We start from the raw sequence: 20,536 nt of genomic DNA, 5'->3' as shown, positions 1-20,536 counted from the left end.
CAAAAATAAAAATAAAAAAATAAAATCCTGTATGCTTCAGCATTCAACTCAATTTGCTCTAAATTGGCTGACCACAATGACAGGAAGTGGCCACTTATGTACTGCTAACATCATCTCATATAAGCTAAAATTGTGTGGACTACTTGTGAGTCAACGTTCACCCGCACACAATGAAATTTAATTTTAGCTATAAAAACTCTTAACTTCTAAGGGAAATGTAAAAAAAGAGAAAGCACTGCAGCCTCAGCAGAAAGATGACTATTTTGGAAAGGTCAAAGCGTTCAAACCGCTATGTATTCAAATAAAGCATCTATATGGTTAAAAGAGCATCAAATGTGACAATGCTGGACTGCGGCAAAAACAAAAAGAAAGAAAAACTGCACTTGTTTTTTTTTTATTTTATTTTTTTTACAAATTTCTATTATTTTTCCATCCCTCCAACCACCTGATTTCACTCTTGCATGCTACTCCACTTTTCGTGTTGAAGATGCTTGGTTAACTGGGGAATTCTAATGGCTACATGTGCTGGGCTACTTACACTTCAGCTGGTGTTTTCGGGATAACTTCAATGACATACGCTCCAGAGGTGACATCTGGGAAGTCACTCTGTTTTTCCTTTAGCTCTTTAGCAAGTCTGTGAGTGACAGATTCATAGTACAGACATAAATGACATGTTTTCTTGAATCTAGCTTCTGCTATGTATATGTATAATGGATAATACAATTTGAAATGATTTTTATTTCCATTATCACAAACACACTGCAGGATTAAGAAAATGCACTGCATTTGTGACTCACATTGGGGTTAATGTCATCATTCTTACACCGATATACTTCTTCTTTGTGGCTGTTTTTCCTGAAAACAAATATGACAGAGTTATTGATTGATACTATAAAAAATTATTATTGATTTATTCCAAACTTTTGATCAGCAGTGTAAGAGTTTCGGGATTAGCACATTTGAATCCTGACCTTTAGCCTGTCTGTCGTGAGACTCAGCCAGGAATTGTCGGATCTTGTCAGAAGGAATAGCGAAGGATATTCCTGCTGTCACCTTCAGCGTGTTGATTCCTATCACCTCACCATCCTACAGCAACAGACACAAGAGTGAAGACACAAGTATAAATGTGAACTCACACAAACACACGGCACATCTGCATGCACAGATGTCTTCCTGTCACGATGGGATGTTTCCGCCATTGATCATTATGCATGCACACATGTGTTTACGATAACGGCTGACTTAACACAGGGTCTGCCAACACATGTTTCTAGGCTCATAAAGACATGCTGTAGACATCAACCCTGGCTGCATTCTGTTACTCCTGTTAATTCACTAAAAACATAAGACTGTAGCTGGTTTCATTTTTTACGAACAAAGAAGACATCATAACAAAAAGCAAAAATCTTACCAGGTTCACCAGGGGCCCTCCTGAATTACCGTACTAAAACACAGAAAGAGTTTGTTTATGAAAAAATGTCTGATTCGTTTTTTCTCTTGATAATGCAACTGTCATATCTATTTATCTAAATGTAAATATCACGCTACATATCAGAGTACTATATTATATTTGTGCACTGTAAAATAGTTATTTCTATCATGATTTAGCCTTTGTCATTTACATTTTACTATTTTAAGGTTACAATTTTTTCCAGTGTATACAAAAATAATAGTAATAATAATAATATTATATATATATATATATATATATATATATATATATATATATATATATATATATATATATATATATATATATATATATATGTGGGTGTGTGTGTGGGGGCGTCGGACTGGGGGTAAAACCAGTACTGATTACCAGGGCCCCAAAGGAAGAGAGGGCCCTCGAAAAGTCTGAAATATATATTTTCAAGGGATTGGGGGGCCCATTAGGACTGCCTATGCATAGGGCCCGGGATTTTGTGCAGCACCCCTGTGTGTGTGTGTGGGTGTGTGTAAATTATCCACTGAAAAACTGATTTTATTCAAGTCACATATTGTATTGTTTTAGGGGCCGTTCACATATCGAGTCTTTTGCGCGCGCAAGTTCATTATTTCCAATGTAGGCACGCGGCATGCGCTCTCAAAAGGGGCCATTCACATATCGCGCCTAAAAACGCGTGGAAAACGCTATGCGTGACGTTTTCTCTTTCTTTCCAAAGCGCTCGGACAGTTGCGCCCCTGAGGCGTCTGCCTTTGCTAAGCAACAATGACGTGCTCTCTCCATAAAGACGCAGAAATTTCAGCAAAATGCCAATCCATATACAGCTATGATCAGCAGTTCCTTCATCTTAGCTGAGCTTTCAACATTGTTACGGGAAAGGATGAAGCTGATTGGTTAGTTTTTGTCACATGACTCGCGGTGCGCTTGCGACATTCTGAAAAGTTGAGATGTTTTTAATTCGATATGCTGCGGACGCGCCTGGAAAAAGCGGGTGCATCGCACCGCGTGTGTGAACGGCCCCTTATAGTCGAAATGATGGTAGAAATAACTCTTTCACAGAGAATGCTTAAAAATTTTTTTTTAAAAATGGTAACATCTAAATTAACCGGTTTTATTCAAAATTATTTGGTATGATTATCAGTGTGGGCTCACATTGATGATGGCATCTGTCTGGATGTAGTCCATGTCAGAGTTACGTAGGCCCAGCTCTTTGCCTCCTCTCTGGGTGGTGCTGACGATGCCTGTAGTCACTGTGTTCTGAAGGGAGAACGGACTGCCGATAGCGACCACAAACTCGCCTGGTCTCAGATCAGCTGACCGACCCAACAGCAGCACTGGTAGTTTCATCTGCAATATGAAATAAAATACAGCATGAGACTTTAACACCATCGGCCATTATCCATTCTTTAATTCAAGTTATATTTTTAAACCTGGATTATGGTAAGGCCTATAGATTTTCTAAAGAAGCAAGTATGTCCAATGAAATTAACTTAATTATATTAGTTTTATGTTACTTATTTCATCAAATAAATAAAACTATTAATATATATATATATATATATATATATATATATATATATATATATATATATATATATATATATATATATATATATATATATATATATATAGTTTTATTTATTTGACAATATATATATATGTATATATATATATATATGTTAAGAATAATTAATTAAAGGAATAGTTAACACAAAAACTAATATGTACTTATTCTTAGGTCATCCTAGATGAAGAAATGAACTCAAATACATCTTAGATGGCCTGAGTGGTGAGTACATTTTCAGCAAATCTTCATTTTTGGTGAACTATTCATGTTGAATGAATGAATGAATGAATGAATGAATAGCCCCTCTGTACATCTAAGAATTTCCCACAAGAAAACAAACAAATAAATAAAAAAACATTTTTTTTTTTCAGAAGAAATATCTGAGATTCAGGAGACCAAAGCAAAAGTTTCCATCTGATATCCATTTATTTTCATTGATGTGCTAATCTGGTTCATCTCACAACTGAAATTTTGTATGTAGGGAGATTCTTTATATAAGGAGTTTCTCTCCTATAGAGGAGGAATAATCTCTTGTAAGTGTATTGAGTGTATTTTCCTCAAGTGCTCTGTGGTATGGCAAGTTGAACTGACCATAAGACAGAAAAAGACACCCATAAAGCTTTCATCACCATACTACACAGCTGGTTTGAGGTTCTTCTGCTCAGCAGTTGGTTTTCTAAACATGAAGTCTGACATTGTGGCTAAATAACTCTACCTTTATCTCTATGTGCTGATTTTGATGCAATGTCTTGGCCTGTAAAGTGGTTTTAGCATTTATAGATGATCTTGCAGATAATGAAAGACTTAAGAGCCACATGAGAAAGCCACACACCTCAGCTGCTGAGACCTAAATCGGACCACAGCTTTCTGATGTTTAGATGAGGATGTGTCCTCCATGTTACTTCCTAACTTTCTAACTTTCTGCTAATCACGCACCAACAATGCACATGAACACACCGCTTTTTTAGACCAGCACAACAATGGGTGCACAAATGGGCTCAAATGCATTTGCTATTTAAACAACGTGGTAAAAAAAAAAGGACTAAAACTTTTTTTCTGTCTCGCCCTGTGCCTCATTGCACCGGCTGTATGATAGGGCCTTCAAAGTGAGACGTCCAATGAGTCACACTAAGTGCTTCAGTTTTATCTGAAATATATGAATGTGACAGCAGTTAACAAATTTGTCCCTTTAATCATAATTTGTGTGGAAAAGGAATAAAAGTTGTTGCTGTTTTACTGCCTCTAGTGTTCATTCATATCTACAGTATTGGTATGTTTTTAGAGATTTGCAGAAATGTCAGTAAATACATGTTTTCCAGTGAGCCTATATTGCTCTCTACTCTGTCAGTCATCATAGTTTTTGTGTAAAGGTACTTGGTTACAAAGTGACTGTAAGCCATCATAGTAACATACCTAATGTCCTAGGACAAGATCAAGTGAGTTTTAGAGATAACCACATCAATTTTTATGACTCTAGTAATATAATAATCTACAGTATGACGTCTAAGTAGAAAATGGGAAATGAGGAAAAAAAATTTCATTCTTTCCATTGTCCACCAATGCATGCACAAGATTGTGGGCTATCATAGGCAGGAAAAGATACATTTAGGCTGTGTTTACACTTGTATATAATTCGCTTGGTTCTTTTGGCCCAGACCACGTAATTCAGTCATTTTTACCACTGAACATAAAGATACCAAACAAATGACATACGGATACAGTTACAAACTGATTGGATAGCTTTTAAGATGTATATTTAGTGAAATTACCAAACGTCAAAACAGTGGCAGGAATTCCTCTGCTGCACACACAGAGATCTGCTGTAAGGAGACGGTAGATTTGACGGCTATACTGAACTGTAATGAGCTATACTGAGATCCAAAAATGAGAAGCATCAGGTATGCTTGAGCATTTTGTCCTTTTTAGCACAGCATGATATCATATCCGGTTTTTGGTTGGTTTAGATGTCTTTGGTCCGTGTTGTGTTCGTATTACAGTTGAACCACACCAGAGTCCATTTGGAACATATCTTTTGTTGTGCACCAGGTTTTGGCTGGCATTGTTCACTTATTCAAATGAACTGCATTAAAGGGGTGGTTGATTGCAATTTCACTTTTTTCAACATGAGTTAGTGTGTAATGTTGCTGTTTGAGCACAAACAATATCTGCAAAGTTGGAGCACTGAAAGTCCAATGCAAATGTAGATAGCGTCTTTTAAAATTTGGCCAGTTTAATGGCTGGTAAGGTACTACAGCGAGCTTCTTCCCAGATCTGTTACGTCACGAACACAGATAAACCCCGCCTTCAGGAACATGCAACAAATTATATTAAATATTTAAATAAACAGAATATCTGGTTCTGTGCAAAAGCAGAGCATGATGAGGTTATTTTTAATGAGTAATATAATTAATAATATAAGTGCATCTAATCAAGTCAATTAAGTTAGTTTTATGTGTGGAATTATTTGTAATGATAAGTCCTGGTTATGTACCAGACTGCATGTGAACTTATGGTTGTTTAGGGGAAAAAAATAATTAAATCAAAGAGCAATTAATGTCTGTGGTGGCCCCAGCTGTATGGTTAGATCCTCCCTTTTCAGTCTTGAGATTTTAACACCACTCCCCTTCTGGCAACAGGAAAAGAGGGAGGAAATGAAGAAAAAAATGCAATACAGAAAAGAGATTGCTCATATCACCAAGCTAGCCTTGGGTGGAATGTATCTGTTGAAACTCACAAAACATTTAAAGGTATATTCTGAAATAATATATATAGTTTGCCTGTACTTAAATATGATTTTTAAAGGATGTCCTTTTAAAGTCTCATATAGTAGTCTGTATCTGCATCTCTACTGGTATTTACAGCAGTCAGCTTGTAGCCTAAGGATAATTCCAGATGCTGGAATAGAAATGATGGTATTCTTATTAAGGGAAGAGGAGATTTGACAGAAATGATGGAATGACATTTGGGAAACATGTTATCTGTGTGCTAAGTCCACCATCACTATTACTTCTGCTTATACTTTGGCTTAGTGTTTTGAATAAAGCCCAAACCTAAAGTACTGAACCTTTTTCATGTTACTCAAATCACACAGCTGATTAAGTCAGGAGGTGCTATCTGCTTTATTATGGTGGCAAAAACAGTTTCGGGGAACTGGGAACTGCAGGAGGTTTGATGTAAAGCTATTAATTAACAGAATCAAATGCAAAAAAAAAATAAAAAAAATAAAATATTAAAAATAAAACTGAAATTGTATTTTCAGTAATTTACCTTGTAGAGTAAAATAAAATAATTATAACGATCAATTATATAGATATTTTTATTTTACAGAACACCAGTAGTATATTTCTGTCTACATTATTTCTATCATTGGAGTTAAAATAATAATATTATTTTTTTATTATAATATTATTGTCACACGACTGCTGAAAGGAAGATGAAGGCACAATGAAGAAAATAGAACATCAACCTCGCACCGTAGAAGGACGAACAAAGGAGGGAGGGAGGGAGACAGTTTGGGAGGAGGATGAGGTGGAGATAACTAGGGTGGATATGATGGAGGGAGAAGCCAGGGAGGAGGAAGGGATGATGACTCCAGGGGGCAATGGCGGGTCAATGACTGAGCAAGGTGGAGCTGGAGGGCCAAGGGAGCCTGGCAGAGCTGGTGGACTGATGGGCCACAGTAGAGAAGAGGGAGCTAAGAACCATGGTAGAGCCGTTCGATCGACAAGCTGAGGAAGAGTCTAGGACTTAGAAGCTGGTGGCATAGACAAGTGATCTTCCAGACACAACAACACGGCGAACCCACATCACCGATGGTGGGCTAAGGGTGAGCTGTGGGGCTAACAGAATGCAGTGGGGCAGAAGATGACAGAATAATTAGAGGAGGTGGGAGAGGGAGACTGGGTGGGAGTTCATGACAGTCTGGGGTTTCTGGAACAGTGTGTGCTGCCCACACACACCATATGGCCACTCCCAACATCGGGAGCGCTAGGGACAGTGGAACTACCTCCATGGTCGAGACAAGACAGACAGATAGCACAGGGCAGGCAGATGGGGCAGACTGATGGTATAGAAGATTCACAGGATGATGGAAGAAGAGGTGACTAATCACAACATAAATCCATATTTCCCTCTGAGTCCAGCTCTAGCTTATGGTTGGTACGGTTGGTGATCTCCACAAAGACCATCATGTGGAACTCAAGAGGTAGATCCCCCTGCTCCTGAATTTGGGATGGTGGGTCATAGCTAACAAAAGTAAAACTTTCAAAAATGGAAAATAATCAGGGGGTAAACAATGCCACTTGATTTTTGGTCTGGTATTCTGTTACACGACTGCTGCAAGGATGATGAAGGCATGATGAAGATAATAGAAACAAATCCTTTTAATGATAATCCACAAGATGAAGAAGGTCTCTGTAACAATGTTCTTTCATGGGAAGAAGGAGGCAAGAACCAACGGACAATCAAATAAGACTTTAATCAAAGTAAACACAAAAAAGCGCAGCAGCCCCTCATGGACGACTGCCACGCACAAACAAAATCAAAACACAAAATAAATCCCAGGCCTGGTCCTCTCTCGTCCTTCACTGTCGTCGCTCCTGTTTTATCGTGGGACTCGCTCCGTTCCCACGGCTCTTGGCCCTGCCCCACTCATCACATACCCCCCTCGCAGGACGGGGGGTACTCCTGAGACTGCGCTCTACTCCCCCCCTGGGGGGGACCGCTCACGGTGACCTGAGGGAACTTGGGGGTAGGTCAGACGAGAAGAGAGAAAAGGAGATGGAAGAATGAGGAGCGACAGAGATGAGAGAGGGGAGAGAGGGCGACCGGCAACTCACTCCAGCCCACCGCCTCCAGCTTCCACGGAGCCAGACTGCTACGCCTGCTCGATGGCACCGCGGGTTCACCCCAGTGGCGAGGGATCTTCGGCAGAGCGTCCCTACTTCCTCCCAGGTTTCGGCACCAATGTAACAATGTTAAAACTCCATGATCACGGGAAGAAGGATGCGGGAACCGGCAGACAATCAAAATGACTTTAATAATAAAATAAAGACAAAACAGACAAAATCAAAATGCTAAATAAATCCAGGCCTGGTCCTCTCTCGTCCTTCACTGTCGTCGCTCCTGTTTTATATCCTTCTATCTCCTCCGTGGGACTCGAGACCGGTGGGTCGAGCTGGTGTCGCTCATTTCCAATCACTCCACTCGTTCCGTTCCCATGGCTCTCAGCCCCGCCCCACTCATCACAGTCTCACACACAAGGGTAACATCCAACAATACCGGACAACATAAGGAACAGAACAGTGAGTACTTCAGGTATATATTACACACCTAAGGGGTTCGGGTGATAGAACAAATTTGGGAAGTATGATGGATAAGTAAAAATATAAAGAAAAATATATATTATTACATTTAAATTAACAACAAATCAAATCCAAAATAAAATTAAGTGTGCAGCATATACAAAAAAAATAAAAAATAAAAAAAATAATAGTATCTTAAAGGAACACTCCGAATTTTTGGGACTTTAGCTTATTCACAGTATCCTCCAGAGTTAGATAAGTCCATACATACCTTTTTCATTTCTGTGCGTTCTGTAAGTGTTATTTGACGCACCCACCGCTAGCCTAGCTTAGCACAAAGACTGGATGTAAATGGATACTGTTAGCATAGTAATCCCAATAAGTGACAAAATAATGCAAACATTTTCCTATTTCCATGTTGTGATCTGTATAGTCACAGCGTGTACAAATAACAAGGCTATATGAGACAGAGGCCATTTTTAATCGTATAAATACTGGGAACTATATTCTCACTAGCCGTAGGAGCACAGCTAATGTTACTCGGGCGGAGTGGCTACTCGGGCAGAGTGATTAGCGCAGCACACGAGACGCGCTGTTGATGGTTCCGTAAACAAAACAAGTGACTAGCTAGACGTGACTCGTGATCATGGCTGACTTTGAGGAATTGTCAGACTCAGAGGAATTTTACTGTGTTTCAAACCAAGATCCAGAATCATATAGTTTTGAGCTAGAATATACAGACGAGGAGTTACAGACTTTGGAAGCTGTAAGACAAGATGTCGAAGGGAGAATCAGAACGAACACAGACTGGTGCTGTAAATGTGGAACGTGCCAATCTATGCCGACAGAACCGAGTGCCTTTGTTGTAATGAATGGGACCGGGTATTGCCATCAATGTCAAGGCTTGATGACAATCAAAATATTTGCGTGACTACCACGAAAGATTTCTCTGCCCTAAAACACCCGGCAGTTGTCGCTTTTTTTCCCCATTGTGACAAGATCAACTGGAAGAAACGCCCCATGCCGAGTGAACCTAATGGTCAGCTGTCCACCAAGTAAGTGATTTTGTTATAATGATCACGAGCAGTGTGTTCATGACAACACAATAATAACAATAAAGGGGATACACGGAGCCCCTATTCACGTAATAGTGTCACTACTAATGTTATATTACATTAGCATGGCACAGTTACAGTATGGCTAATGTTAGTCATCTCAAAACATAACGGAACACTTACCGCAGCAACAGGTGATCCAATTTGTCCTGTCTGGATTGCTGCATCCTTTAGCACATCTTTCATGGTCCGTGTGGCAACATGCATTTTTTTCAAAATAGTCATCCACAGTAAAATGTTCAGAGCGAACGAAATACTTCGTGATGGTGTTTACAGGTGTGTTTGGAACAAGTAGCCATCGAATCATCAGGTCAGCGTTTTTGGTTGGAATTCTATGAAACATCATAGTATTACCTGGTCTCCCCTGTTTATTGTCGCAGCTCTTTACAATACAGCAAACACCCATGATTGTACACTATAAATGTACTATCTAGTAATTGATGACTCTATTACTCCAACTCTGAGCGAACACTCTGCTCCTCACCACTGCACGTCTCGGGTGCTGCGCTAATCACTCCGCCCAAGTAGCCACTCCGCCCGAGTAACGTTAGCTGTGCTCCTACACCTAGTGAGAATATAGTTCCCAGCATTTATACAATTAAAAATGGTCTCTGTCTCATATAGCCTTGTTATTTGTTCACACTGTGATTATACAGATCACAACATGTAAATAGGAAAATCTTTACATTATTTTGTCACTTATTGGGATTACTATGCTAACAGTATCCATTTACATACAGTCTTTGTGCTAAGCTAGGCTAGCGGGGGGTGCCTCAAATAACACTTACAGAACGCACAGAAATGAAAAAGGTATGTATGGACTTATCTAACTCTGGGGGAAACTGTGAATAAGCTTAAGTCCCAAAAAGTCGGAGTGTTCCTTTAAGGGCTAACTGAAAACCTAACAGAGGATACAGGAGGACAGATAAGAGAAACAAGCCCATATTTTTTAAAACATAGTGGAAGGAATATGGGAGAATGCTTGCTGAGCATTAGGCGGCCTTGTTTGTAGATGCACAATATTTAGCTAAAGATAACACACTACTGTTATATCCCTTCACTCAATCCCACAACCTCCAACTGCATCTGACAGCCTACAATCATGCTCAAAGGCAGCTGGCTTGCATCCTGCACCAAATTAGTTATTTTTGCTAAGTTTAGTCTTCAAAATACACGTGCGGTTGTTTTTAAAACAACATATGTGACCCTGGACCACAAAACCAGTTTTAAGTCACTGGGGTATATTTGTAGCAATAGCAAAAAATACATTGTATGGGTCAAAATCATTAGGATATCAAGTAAAGATCATGTTCCATGAAGACATTTTGTACATTTCCTACTGTAAATGTATTAAAACTTCATTTTTGATTAGTAATTTGCATTGCTAAGAACTTAATTTGGACAAATTTAAAGATGATTTTCTCAATATTTAGATTTTTTTGCACACTTAGATTCCAATTTTTTTAAATAGCTGTATCTCGGGCAAATATTGTCCTATCCTAACAAAACATACATACAACAATGGAAAGCTTATCTAGACATACAGGTATAAAATCTCAATTTTGAAAAATTTACCCTTGTGACTGGTTTTGTGGTCCAGGGACACATACATTTCAATTCAATTCAATTCATTAAATGTATCCCTTCTCTAGTTTCTCTGATACTGCAACCGTTTGAATTGTTTTCGAAAGGCATCATTTGACTCCTTTGATCTTCACTTTATTGCACCAGTGCAAAACAGAAAGAGAAGTTGTGTCATCCCCCTAAAGTAATAGTCTTGTAACAGCGTTCATACTTCTAACTTACTGTTTCAAAGGAAAATTGGTCAGTGAAGAAAATAAAACAATATTCATTAAATCATTTGATGGGGACTTTAATGATGAGGATTTGTTCCTCATTGCTCTTAAACGGTCAGGACTAAGCAGTCAGGACTTGAATTTCTCCATCAGCTTAAAATCTGACACTTTACTCTTTGATGAGTGGTCCTCAAAAAGTATTGGACAATGACATTTAGTTCTGATTGTACCAGATGAAGAGCTGAACTGCGCAAACTGGTGAAAGGTGATCAGGGGGTCATATGGGGTCAGCAAATGACGGTCAAGGGCTCCTTGTGAAATTCAGAGATTTGGAATGTGTCAATAAGGTGTAGAATCATGTCTATTTTTTATCATTTAAATGTATAAAATATTAAATCATTATGTAAATATGACTGTATCATTTATTGTTTTACATTTATTGCAATTTATTCCTTATTTTTATATTTATAAAGTATTTTATATAGTATAGGCATACAACTCTGCATATTTTGACAATAATATAATGTTTGAATAAACAAAACATTTCTAGTCTTAAAATTTAAGTTTTACTCCCTTAATAATATCTACAATTCTGTTTGATGTGTACAATTTATATTAATATTTACATGTATTATATTGAATTTTTAAGTATTTTATTCATTATTTTTTACATTTAATATTTATATAGAATTTTATACAAGCATTAGATTTTAGAAACTTTGAGACTAATATATTGTTTGAATAAAAAAAAATTATTTAACTTGCATAATAATAGCTACAATTCATCTAGAGGCATACAATTTATTATCATTTATTTACTCTTTACATGCATTGGATTTCATTCATTATATTTTATATTGAATATCTATATATAATTTACATTATATTTTTCATTTATTTCAATTATTGTACTTTATTTATTGTTTTTCTGTTGATTTTTTTAAATCCAAATATTCCATTTGAAGTGTTTGACAAGCAATATTATTTTAGTTTAATTTCCCATCAATCAGCTATAACCAAAACATAATGTTCACTGATCATCCTAACGGGTAATTTAATCAGCTTCTGCTGTCTGTAAGAGTGGAAGCGGATTTGACGACTTTTTCATTAAATCCCTCTAATCTCTTTACAAGTGGATCATTGAAGTGAATTTAGAAAATGCTCTGAGAAAAGAAAACGAACAACCCCTGCCAGATCCACAGAGATGAATTATCCCAACTGATGAGTCAGATTTTACAGGACTGTTTCCACAGGGCAAAACAACTGGCCTGATTTCTGACAACTCTGCCTCCATGTAGGTCCAATCTGAACTGATGTTTTTCTCTTGAGTATCAAAGCTGAAACTTTAGCCCATGACTCAGTTTGCTCAGCAGACTCAAGATGTTCCATTTAGAAAGGGGTTACTGGGAATTGCTGCATATCTAAATACAAGATTGTTTTCTTTAACCCTTGTACTGTGTTAACATTCTGGACACAACTGTCAAACATGACCTAGATCTAATTGGAATTATTATAGTTTGCCAAATATAAGTACAAAAAATTTAATAAAAGTGTCTGCCAAATGCATAAATGAGGATACAGAGAAACTGACATATCAAAATTAATTTTTTAATTCTTATTTTGGGTCTGTACATCTTCCTTTACCATTAAATGTGATTTAACAGTACTGCCCCTTAGCAGTAGCAAATGTGTTCTAAGCCAGTTCAATTCCATACTAAATTTCCATAAAACGTTTGATTTCATGGGGTCCTTAAAGCTATTTGCCTTGAACCATAGCTGTATATGACCAAGTATATGCTGTCTGAAAGCATCCTGGGGATATAAGACTACTTGTTTTCAATGTTGAAGAAGTTCTCTCAGCCCACCCATAAAGATGATGGGATAACCATCCATATTGTATGGATGTTATTGTAATGGCATTCTTCCTGTCTTAGTGCGATCTGAAAAAACATAATTTTAGCATGGCCTCATTGGTTATATTGGTTAAAAAATGGCTATAAACAACTATGCAATATCCTCTCCTGATCCAGTCTACATGCATAAACACATATTGGATGAGACAACCTTTCTGTAAATAATTCAATTGTTTTGAAAAGGATTTTGAGTCAAAGGACACATGATATGGATTGAGAGCAAAACTTCCATCTAGAGCAAATCAATCCCAGCTGAGCCCTTTAAAACTCCCATGTTCTGCCAAAAAGAACAGGAATCTTCGACTGGCTCTTCCTGTTTCTCAGCAACCGTAAATCAGATCCCATTGGGCTGGTGTTTCCAAAGTCACAGTCATCCTTGAGTGGGTCAAACTCACAGTTTAGAAATTTCTGACTGTATATGGACAGACTGTTTTCCCCAAATATTAGCATTTAGCATCACTTTATCAATTTAAATGAAAAGCCAGGCATCACTCTAATACAATAGATGTCAGAATTTATCACTCTGAATGGCAGAAATATTTGTCTTTGCAATAAGGGGTCTGACCCAATTTTGGTGCCTTGCCCCTTCATGGAAGAACTCAGCAAGACTGCTTTCTTGGAAGACAAGACTAAACCCTTTCAAATATGTGCTGAAACAACCAAGGATGAATGATGACTGCATGTCTGCCAGACTTTGTCTCCCAAACACTCCCCAAAGGATGCCAAGACTCCTTGTATGTCTTTCAACTGGCATCGATCAGCTTTGAGTGCAAAACCGCCAGCACTGATGTTCGCAGACTAGCTTTACGGTATGCATTAACCACGGGAAAAGTAAACACACAAAAATAATTAAATCCAGCTGCAGTTTACCCAAGAAATATTTACCCTCATTTGTATGAGCAACTGAATGTCAACAGTGAGACTTTGAAGGGCTCGCTTTTATTGCTCTGATGAGTGAGGAAGATGTGTCCGAGCAAGACTTCTGCACTACACGGATCTTAACCAATTCCTGACCCAGATTTTATGAGACATGTGTCCTCAAATTCAGATTTCCACTAATGGGGCCTGTTTACATCTGTGAAGAACATAAGGTATAACAGTACCAGGGTAGCATGTTGGTGTTGCAAATGAGCAATGATAATCTTCAGATGATCTTTTCAGTGCATTGACATTAATAACTTGTTATTGACTGGAATCTTGCAATCAGGGCTTTCCAAATTACTTTTAAGGGGAATTCCAGACAGAACAATTGGTCCACACTTTAAATGTGATGCTATAATACAATAAAATGGATAGATCTGAGATCTTTTCTGAGAATTAACTCCAATGCAATGACTTTTAATTAATAGGAGTGGAAGTGGTTTTTATCTTAATTAAAAAACAAAGGCCCAGACTTGTAGCTCAGGGTTTTTTCTACACCAACAAAAATTCAAAATGTAGATTTTATATTTCTGTGGCAGTCTGAGATTCAGTGGTATCCATAATCCATCTTTAAATTCTATCAAAATCCCTTTCAAGGCAGATCAATTCACTTAGTGGCCATCCATTCCATTAGTGGAACATATGCAAGGACAGGTTCCAAACTTATATTTCCATTCCGTATTTCAAGGAATAGAATTCTAGTCAGCTATCAAATCTGACATATAATGGTAAACTCTTAAGTTACACATATTTCAAGCTGGTCCAGCCAATGTGCATATGCAGTAGAGAGAAAAGGTTGAATTCAAGTGTCAAATAAAGACCAGATTTTTATCAACTGGCAATTTTATTTGGATTTATTTAACTAGAGCCTCCATATTGAAAATTCTAATTGATTTTATTCATTGTAACACTAGACTTGGTCTCTGACTCTATGGAAGAATGTGCAAGTGGTACCTGCCCCTATAGAAAACAAGAATACTAAGGTGTTTGTTTGGCTGAGAGTTGCAAAGTGGTTGTAAAGGTGTTCTGATCATCATTATTAAGTTTTAGTTTTATAATCATAATCATAATACTACACATTTAAAAACCAACCAAAGACATTGGGAAATATATAGTGGCAACTGATATTTATATGCATTTTATGTAAGTAGTCTGTCATTCTAAGTGTACTTTTGGCCATATAAATATCAGCAACTGCATTCAATTGCATATTTTTTCTCAGTTAATTTGAATAATTAATGTTTTGCACGTTCGTGATTCTTGAGTGCAACAATGCATCATTGATATTGAAGAAATCCGTAAACCAGAACTTGCATGAATTCACTAACAACCATCTAATAGATATATCTATTTCATCTACGAGCAATTTGTTTGGTGAACAAAAGAACAGCTGTTAAATAAAGACAGCTCTGTATTCACAGACCTAGAGTGGAAATGTATTCCGACACACACTTCCTCTTGCCAAAGCTTGCATTGTGACCCAGATTTTATAGACAGTAGATATGCACATTCTCTTAAACATTCCCCCACGTACACTGATGTTTCAGAAGGATCAAGAACCAGATCTGAATGCAGTTGACTCTGTGTTGTTAGTCATCCTTCCCAGATATTTCCCCTCACCTCTCTCACCCTGATGTGGCCTGTCGAGACCTGTCTATAACATTTACGTGACACAAACTGGAACTCAAAGAGTAACATGCTCTACTGGCATCTGTTTTCCTCTGCATCTCTGTAGGATATGCTTTTCTCATCCAAGGTTAGGTCTGTCTCTTAGCAGCAGCAGGGCCATGATTCTTGGACATCCATCACAGTTAATGTGCTACGCACAGCAAAAATAGGTGAAGCACTTAACTATACTTGCAGTGCTGCTTCTGTGACGCTGCTACAAAGTCTCTCAGTGCTTATGAATGCAGCCTGAATGAATACTGCAAGGAATACTGCAACAGACATAGTGCATACTGTTGGCTGCTTCAATGCAGATGCAAGATACAGGTCTAAGTGCATTACATCCAACATGCGGTCTAAAACAAGGTCATCAAGTCCATCAAACTGCTTTTGGAATGTGAAATGTTGTTGGTTTAGGCTGCAATGTTCTCTCTGATTTGAGGAATTTGGTGGGAATAAGAAAACAAGAAATCAGATTGGATCGAAAAGCGCAGTGAGCAACCCTGAGAAAGAACAGGTGTAAGTGCAGAAACTATGGCAGATTTGGTTTTCCAAAGATGGGATACATTGAGAGCCTTTTGACATCGTAAATAATCTGTAATGCGTTTGAAAGTGACTTCTGTCCAAAAATAACCAGACAAACAAGGTGGTCTCTGTAACGACCCTATAGCATATTTACATAAACAGCTTAAACCGTTCCCACGTCTGTTCTCTTATATAATTTTAAATATGAAGAGGAATTCTGACATGGAATTCTCAGTGGGGACAAGAGACCAAAATTGACTCACGCCTGGCATGAAAGTCAAGCTGAAAAGAATATGAGACAGTTTCTTTATATAAATAATTCACAGTGCGGCAGTGACTAAGCAGAACCTGAGCCAGAGAGTCCGGGGAGGAATTACAGAGACGTGGCACTGCTGTCTGCCAGCACAAGAGCCAGTAACTGTTACCAAACCCTGACAAACAGTATCACCATGTATATTGTTAAGTACATCCAGTGTCATTTGTGGTCATAAACTTTCTGAGTCAGTGCTGCCTTGGTCTTTTTTTAGTGCAATGCAGTCTTTAGTCTTTATATTTTTAAGAAAATAAATTAATAAATCTGAATTATATAAATACATTTGCCATTTTAAACCACTGCACTATTACCTGAAGAGATGACATGACAATTTTAACATATTTCTTAAAACTTTACTTTAATCCTGTATATACTGCACATTATGAAATTGATAGTTTTGGTCCTGGGTGCTGATTGGTCAGTACAGCATTCCAGTCGTACTTAAATATACTACATATTTACACCTACTGACATGAAACCAGCTACTGTGGACCTCTCTGTGCAGCACTGAGAAAGGCCACTGTTACTGTATATCTTCTAGTGGAAGTATGCCACTTCATGAATGTTAAAAGAAAATTTGCATCTGTAATCTTTTTTATTCAGCAGCTGCTTTATGAAAGCATTAAGGCACGTGATCTGTCTTTCTTCATGATACAGAAGTGTCTTCCTTTAAAACAGGGTCATTATACTCAGAGCATATTACTGGCCACTTCTGTGCTTACGCTTGTTTCACACATACTCCGTCTACAGTGCGTATGCGTTGCATATTTTTTTTACACACCCATGTTAACGGATTCCAGCGTTCACACTGCACCCGGTGGCGGTCCGTCAGAGCGTTGCAGGAGCAGTGCATCTGCAGCAGTGCAGTGATGGTTTACATACCGAGTCTATTTTTGCTGTGCTGCACGTGCTGAATTAAAGTGACAGTCCATTGTTTGCGGTAAAAAATTAACACGGAAATGCAATAATTTCACAATACATTTATGTATAAAATTAAAGCCTACTGTGTTTTGCCATCAACATATGGCTTTTTGGCTAGGTTAAAACAAGAAAAAGAGCACCTTTAGATTAACAAGGCAACATATGCACTTTTATCAAGGCAGAAAAACAAAGTTCCTTAAGACCTGTGGGATTGCCTGTAATAAAGATTTAAATGCAAAAGGCACAATAGTCGACCGTTTCTGTCACGGGTGATTTTTAATTTTAGATGTTTGTTATAGCCTAACAAGAAAAGTAGGCTAATTGTTGTGTTTAAATGTGTTGCCGCTTGCTTGAGCAACTTATACAAACCTAGAACTGACGGAACTGCTGACGGAGTATGTGTAAAACAGGAGGGGGTAAAAATGGCATAAATTTAGTTAACAATTCATCGCTGAAGACGTCACATCATGGAAACAATCTCAGTTGCTAATTCAACAAGACTAAGCATGTTATCCATCTCGAAAGTGAATAACTGAACTTCCAAAACTAGTCTTCCAAGTCAGCATTCGGTCTGAAATGGAATCTCATAAGTGGAGTGCTCATCCGTGTACAGTATGTCACATAAATATGGTGTAGTCAAGTCATGTCAGAAATCCTATTTATAAGTTGAATGCATATGAACAGCAACACAAAGTCATAATTTGAACTGGGTTTACTCAACTTTCTTTAGGCCCAGGGTACCTTCATAAATTGCATAAAAGCAAAGCAAAAACATACTGTACCTGATGTGGATTCTTAAATCATCATTTTGTAGAAATGGAGTTAAAAACTGCTGATTTTTTGGTAGAAAAGGTACATCACCATTTTGCTCCAACCAAAGTGACCTGAATTCACCCAACTCATAAAGATATCATAAATGCATAAATATTCTCTTTTACAAAGTGCACAGCTATTTATTTCAATGGAGTTTGGCATTAGCTTATTGCTAAGCTAAATATGTGATACTCTAATAAGCGTTTCATTCATAGCACACACAATGGGATAAAACTCAATTGTCAACTATATTTTTGGTATTAAATATTATTTATTGAATTCACAATTTTCTTGCCTTATCCATCATGTAGGAAGAATTTTTCCACTGAGCTTTTGCTATGTATTATGGAATCGGTCTCTCCGAGAAGAATGCATCTAATTCTGCCTTAGAATTTGGACAAAAGAAGGTATGATGCCCTAAAACCCTACCTATACAGGCATCTCACTAGATTTTGGAACAGTTTGAGAGTTTTACTTTATATGCGATATAAAAACGTCTGGGTAGGTGCTTACCGGAGCGTCTATCTTGATTAGAGCAATGTCTGCTTTCTCATCTACATCTTTGATTTTGGCTTCATAGGTGGCGCCGGTCTTTAGTTCAACTGTCACCCGGTGTTTGTTGGCTACCACATGGGCATTGGTTACAATCAGGCCATCTTCAGACACCACGAAACCAGAGCCGCTGGCCACCGCCACTTCCCGCTTGGTGAACATCATTCTAAAAAAGAAAAGTGAAGAGGTTTTAGAAGATTACTCTTTATGAGCAAGCTTTTCATAAAGGAACAAGTCTACTTTCCACAGAGGAACAGCAAAGAATGATGGTTTCTCAACGTCCTTGACGTGACTATATCTTCCAGCTAGATTTGAGTCCAAGGAGAAACTTCTGACAAGTGATTTGTGGAACACATGACAGTTGTTCTCAAGATTTATTTATTTATTTATTTTCTTTAATAGACATTTTGCACAATTTCAACAGCTTAAAATTGGGGTTGGCTGTTTTCTACATTCCACAAAATATGTCTTATGCAATGATGAAGATATCATGATATTTAAGATCGATTAAGATCTATTAATATGTACACTCACTGGCCACTTTATTAGGTACACCATGCTAGTACTGGGTTGGACCTCCTTTTGCCTTCAGAACTCCCTTAATTCGTCGTGGCATAGATTCAACAAGGTTTTGGAAACATTCCTCAATGTGTCAATGTGGAGATTTTGGTCCACATTGACATGATAGCATCACACAGTTGCTGCAGATTTGTCGGCTGCACATCCATGATACAATATTGGATTGAGATCTGGTGACTGTGGAGGCCATTTAGTAAAGTGAACTTATTGTCATGTTCAAGAAACCAGTCTGGGATGTTTTTTAGCTTCCAGACATGGTGCATTATCCAGCTGGAAGTAGCCATCAGAAGATGGGTACACTGTAGTCATAAAGCGATGGACATGGTCAGAAACAATACTCAGGTAAACTGTGGCATTTAAAAGATGTTCAATTGGAACCAAGTGGCAACATCCCGCTCTCTGCAATTGTATAGCATAATATATAGCACAGCTGGCCACTAGAGGCTGGTTGCAAAAGGCAGTCAATCCCATAGATCCCCCATGTTAAAATGCCCAACTTTACAACAGTTGTCAATTCATTTATTAATTAAGATAATAAATGTATTTAAAAAAAAATGTATAACTCATCCGTTTAAATTATATTACGCCTTACATTTCTGCATAATTAATGGCGTGGACACTTGGTGGATTGCCACTGCTGTCACCGCCGTCGAGCTAGGTGGGCATGGTTTCAGTAACTAGCTTAATAATCCAGGAGTAATGTGCGGTGACATGCTGCCAAGATCGCGATGGCCGCCTCCACCCACTTTTGGCTTCAAAAATGTTCTTCAGAAACCTATGGGTGACGTCTCGGACACTACGTCCACCATTACACTACCACTAGGGATGGGCGATACCACATTTTTTCCATGCGATACGATACAGACACTTTTTGTTAAATTTGTTAAAATTGTAATGATTCTGATACTGATGATTCTGATACTGATACCGATACTGCTTATAATTTTAAAAGTGTATGTAATTTTTCAAATTAATCTTAATAATAAAAAAAAAAAAAAAAATTATATATATATATATATATATTATATATAATTATTATTCAACTTAAATACAAATGAAATTCACATTCTGACCATTAATAACTCATTTATTAGAAAAGCAAATTTAAC

At 37.7% G+C, this 20,536-nt stretch overlaps 1 protein-coding gene across 1 annotated transcript in view; it reads right to left on the bottom strand.

Moving 5' to 3' along the window:
• The window catches only part of LOC113072480 (serine protease HTRA1B-like), a 36,971-nt gene that overhangs the window by 2,766 nt on the left and 13,669 nt on the right, over positions 1–20,536 (bottom strand). The window contains exons 3-8 of the mRNA XM_026245474.1: positions 18,810–19,014; positions 2,597–2,791; positions 1,412–1,444; positions 972–1,086; positions 798–855; positions 539–634 (exon numbers count right to left, since the gene is read on the bottom strand). Of these exons, the coding sequence (XP_026101259.1) occupies positions 539–634; positions 798–855; positions 972–1,086; positions 1,412–1,444; positions 2,597–2,791; positions 18,810–19,014 (702 nt within the window). The remainder of the gene's footprint in view (positions 1–538; positions 635–797; positions 856–971; positions 1,087–1,411; positions 1,445–2,596; positions 2,792–18,809; positions 19,015–20,536) is intronic.

Source organism: Carassius auratus, unplaced genomic scaffold, assembly GCF_003368295.1.
Source record: "Carassius auratus strain Wakin unplaced genomic scaffold, ASM336829v1 scaf_tig00009130, whole genome shotgun sequence".
NCBI classification, from domain to species: Eukaryota; Metazoa; Chordata; class Actinopteri; order Cypriniformes; family Cyprinidae; genus Carassius; species Carassius auratus.
Note: the sequence above shows the minus strand (reverse complement) of the source record. Positions and strands in the feature narration are given on the sequence as shown.